The sequence below is a fragment of the Triticum aestivum genome, chromosome 6A (assembly GCF_018294505.1).
Source record: "Triticum aestivum cultivar Chinese Spring chromosome 6A, IWGSC CS RefSeq v2.1, whole genome shotgun sequence".
Classification (NCBI taxonomy): domain Eukaryota; kingdom Viridiplantae; phylum Streptophyta; class Magnoliopsida; order Poales; family Poaceae; genus Triticum; species Triticum aestivum.
The window spans coordinates 498,873,556-498,877,757 of NC_057809.1; the positions used below are offsets into that span (position 1 = coordinate 498,873,556).

The 4,202-nt window shown below is 54.1% G+C and overlaps 1 protein-coding gene across 1 annotated transcript; it reads left to right on the forward strand.

Moving 5' to 3' along the window:
• The first annotated feature begins 413 nt into the window (after window positions 1–413).
• Window positions 414–2,217, forward strand: LOC123128108 (myricetin 3-O-rhamnoside 1,2-glucosyltransferase UGT709G2). The gene has a single exon (XM_044548026.1). It carries the CDS (start codon window positions 530–532, stop codon window positions 1,967–1,969), a length of 1,440 nt encoding a protein of 479 aa, XP_044403961.1. The 5' UTR covers window positions 414–529; the 3' UTR covers window positions 1,970–2,217.
• Window positions 2,218–4,202: the final 1,985 nt, after the last annotated feature.

Sequence of the window (4,202 nt, forward strand, 5' to 3'; positions counted from 1 at the left end):
TCAATACATGTGCCTATTTCTAGAGAAGAAATGCCTAATTAAACGTTCACCTCGTACAAACAAGTACCGGTGTCTAAAAAAGCCTGATTTATTTCTCCAAGTATCTTTTGTAAGCACCCTGCAACTTGCATTGTACGATGTCTTAGAATCTTGCGGGGCAGCTTATCTTTGTTTCATTCTCGCCGTCCACTAGAATCTGGCCACACGCTCGCGTTAGCTAGCTCGTCACATGTCAATCGATTTATTTACCGGTCCATCCCGTTTGCTCGGTGATGACGGCATCAGCTGCGTAATTCTTTAAGGTAATTATTAGTAGCTGAAGCTTGCAAGCGCTAGCCGCCGCCACCGACACGTAATTGCTGACGTGTGCTGCTGCGCCTGCACACTTCTCTCTCTATAGATGCACCATGCTTACACTGAAAGCGGGAACAAGAGAAACCCAGCTGCGTCACTGCATGCGCGCGCGCGGGATAGAAGACCTAGCAGCGTAGGTGAGCGCGCGCGGGTGCAGGCGAGGCGAGGCGACGGCATGGCGGCGCACGTGCTGGTGTTCCCGTGCCCGGCGCAGGGCCACATCAACTGCATGCTCCACTTCGCCGCGGGGCTCCTCGACGCCGGCCTCCACGTCACCTTCCTCCACACCGACCACAACCGGCGGCGGCTAGGCCTTGCCGCCTCGGTCGTCGAGGCCGATTCACCGCGGCCCCGGTTCCTGTCCGTCACCGACGGCCTCCCGGACGACCATCCCCGCACGGCGGGCGACCTCGTCGCGCTCGTGGAGTCCATGATGACGACGACGAGGGTCGCCTACCGTGCTCTGCTCGCGTCCCTGCGCGCGGGCGCGCCCCGCGACGATGGCTTCCCTCCCGTGACCTGCGTCGTCGCCGACGGGATGCTCCCGTTCGCGATCAACGTCGCCGAGGAGCTCGGCGTCCCGGCGCTCGCCTTCCGCACGGCCAGCGCGTGCAGCTTCCTCGCTTACCTCTCCGTGCCCAAGCTCGTGGAGCTCGGCGAGGTCCCTGTCCCGGCAGGCGCCGACCTCGACGCGCCCGTCCGTGGCGTTCCGGGAATGGAGGGCTTCCTGCGGCGGCGCGATCTTCCAAGTTTTTGCCGCGGGGACGACGGGACCGGAGGCCTCCACCCCATGCTTAAGATAATCGCCGAGTTCAGCGCTCACAGCTGCAACGCGCGGGCGCTCATACTCAACACGACCGCGTCGCTGGAGCGGTCGGCGCTCGCGCACATCGCGCCGCACATGCGCGACGTCTTCGCCATAGGCCCTCTCCACGCCATGTTCCAGCAGCCGGCCGCCGGCGGCGCCTTGTGGCGGGAGGACGACGGCTGCACGGCGTGGCTCGACAGCCAGGCGGACGGAACCGTCGTGTACGTGAGCTTGGGCAGCCTCGCCATCATTTCTGTCGAGGAGTTCACCGAGTTCCTGTCCGGACTCGTCAGCGCCGGCCACCCCTTCCTTTGGGTGCTCAGGCCGGACATGGTCGGGGCGAGCCAGAACGCCGTCCTCCAGGACGCCATCAAGGCGGCCCGGAGAGGCAAGGCCCGCGTCGTGGAGTGGGCGCCTCAGCGGGACGTGCTGCGCCACCGGGCAGTGGGCTGCTTCCTGACGCACGCCGGGTGGAACTCCACGCTGGAGAGCGTCGCCGAGGGCGTGCCGACGGTGTGCTGGCCCTTCTTCGTGGACCAGCAGACCAACAGCCGGTTCATGGCCGCCGTGTGGGGCACCGGCCTGGACATGAAGGACGTGTGCGAGAGGGCCGTCGTGGAGCGGATGGTGAGGGAGGCCATGGAGTCCGTCGAGCTAAGGAGGTCGGCTCAAGCGCTGGCGCAGCAGGTGAGACAAGACATCGCCCATGGGGGCTCGTCGGCGGAGGAGTTCAAGCGGCTCGTCGGCTTCATCAATGAGCTCAGCATCAGCACGCGGGGCTCCACACCAAGCCCGGACAAAGAATAAAGGCCGGCCGGCCGGCCACCGGCATTGGCACCTTGTTACTAGTATCATATCGGTGTTGCTGTGTGAGTCTTGCCAAAAGGCAGTACGAACATGACGATGCCTATTTGGAATGACATTTGTTGCTGCTAAATCCTTGTGGTACCACATTGCGGTGTGACAATTCGTAGGATGTTCAAGTGTCACATCTCACTACCTTGGTTTACCAGTCCGTTTTGTCTGAATTTCGTCCATTTGAATAGAAAAATGAAACGGCGTCTAGCTATTTTCATGGATGCGCTGACGGTGCGTCCAACGCGTGGACGCATCTGGTCCGTCACGGCTGGCTAGTGCCCGCATTTTTTTAGTCGCATTTCTTTATTTTATCAACGATTTTTTGATACATTGGTTTTTGGTTCTATCTAGGTCTCAGTCGATTTAGACTTCGCAAAGTCTAAGTCGCTGACGTCATCTCTAAACTAGTCGCACGTTAATTTCCGTTCGCTTGGCTGGAGTTCGCATTCCTTGTTGGCCTGCCTTGACCTGTGTTGCCTCACCATGTGGGCTGTTGTTGGGTTGTATTGTGTTTTCCTGTTTTTCTATTTGTGCTTCTTACTGGATCGCTAGAACATTGTCCCATTAGGTGTATTGCTATACAGCACGATGTAGTTCGTATTTCTTTTACGCTAGCGTTGCTAATGCTCCGTTCCTTCTTTTCTTTTCATCTTGTTACTTTTTCCTTTATTTATCATTTTTAAAAATATTATTTTTATTTTTAAATGATAAAGAAATCTTTAATATAACAAAGAAAATAAATAGAAAAACAAACAAAATGAAAAGAAGAAGACAATTTAGTTGCCTGTGATCGACAGATAAGCAACTATATGCGTCCGACTAATGTGCACATGTGTATCATTTTTGTTCTCTTTTTTTGCGTGTTGTCTAGCTTTCCATTCTATGTCCTAGGTTTTCTGATTTAACTTTTCCTGTTGTTTGTCCAATGTTTTTATTTTATTTCATTTTTAATTACATGTTCACAAAAAAAGGAAGCACATTTTTGCATTCGTCGTTATACTTCAGAAAAAGTGTTTGAACATTTCAAAAATGTCCAACGTGTATTGATAAAATAGTTGTGTAATTATAAAAATATTCAAAAAGATTTAAAAATATTCACCATATATTTTAAAATATAAAAATGTATTTTAAAAATATTCAATGTGTATTTGAAAAGATAATGAAGGTGTAGGGAGCCGCTAGTTGTTGGTACTTGTATCCCTTGTTATGGGTCATGTTACACCATGTAGTTACAGTTGAGATATGGCGTGCAATAGTTTTTTCATAAAAAATTGGCAGAACGCCACTAAGTTGCAGCCGTGTTGAAAAAATGCAGTTCCAGCCAGGATCCATACTTGAAGTTGCATTCCTAGTGTCTGACATGCAATTGGCCCGCCCCCTCTCCCGCTGCCCCCTCCGACAAAACAAAGGTCCAGTTGCAACCAATGTTGGGGGACATGCAGTTGCGGTCATGTGCGACCCTTGCAGTTGCGGGGCTGTTGTCGGGCTTGCAATTGGCCCGCCCCCTCGTTAGAACAAAAAAGTCCACTTGCGGTTGGGTTACAAGACATGTAGTTGCGCTCGGGTGCGACACTTGCAGTTGCATGCCTAGTGTCAGACATGCAACTGGCCCGCCCCCTCTCCCACTACCTCTCCGACAAAACAAAGGTCCAGTTGCAACCATGTTGGGGACATGCAGTTGTGGCCGGGTGCGGCGGTTCTAGTTGCGGTGCTGTTGTCGGGCTTGCAACTGGCCCGCCCCCTCCGACAGAATAAAAGTCCAGTTGTGGTCGGGTTACAAGACATGCAGTTGCGGTCGGGTGCGACACTTGCAGTTGCATCCCTAGTGTCGGGCATGCAACTGGCCCGCCCCTCTCCCGCCGCCACCTTTGACAAAACAAAGATCCAGTTGCAACCATGTTGGGGGACATGCAGTTGCGGTCGGGTGTGGCGCTTGCAGTTGCGGGGATGTTATCGGGCTTGCAACTGGCCCGCCCCCGCTACCAGCGCCCCCTTCGACAGAACAAAAAAGTTCAGTGGCGGTAGGGCTAGAAGACATGCAGTTGCGGTCGGGTGCGACACTTGTAGTTGCATGCCTAGTGTCGGACATGCAACTGGCCCACCCCCTCTCCCGCCACCCCCTCCGACAAAATAAAGGCTGAGTTGCAACCATGTTGGGGACATTGCAGTTGCGGTCGGGTGC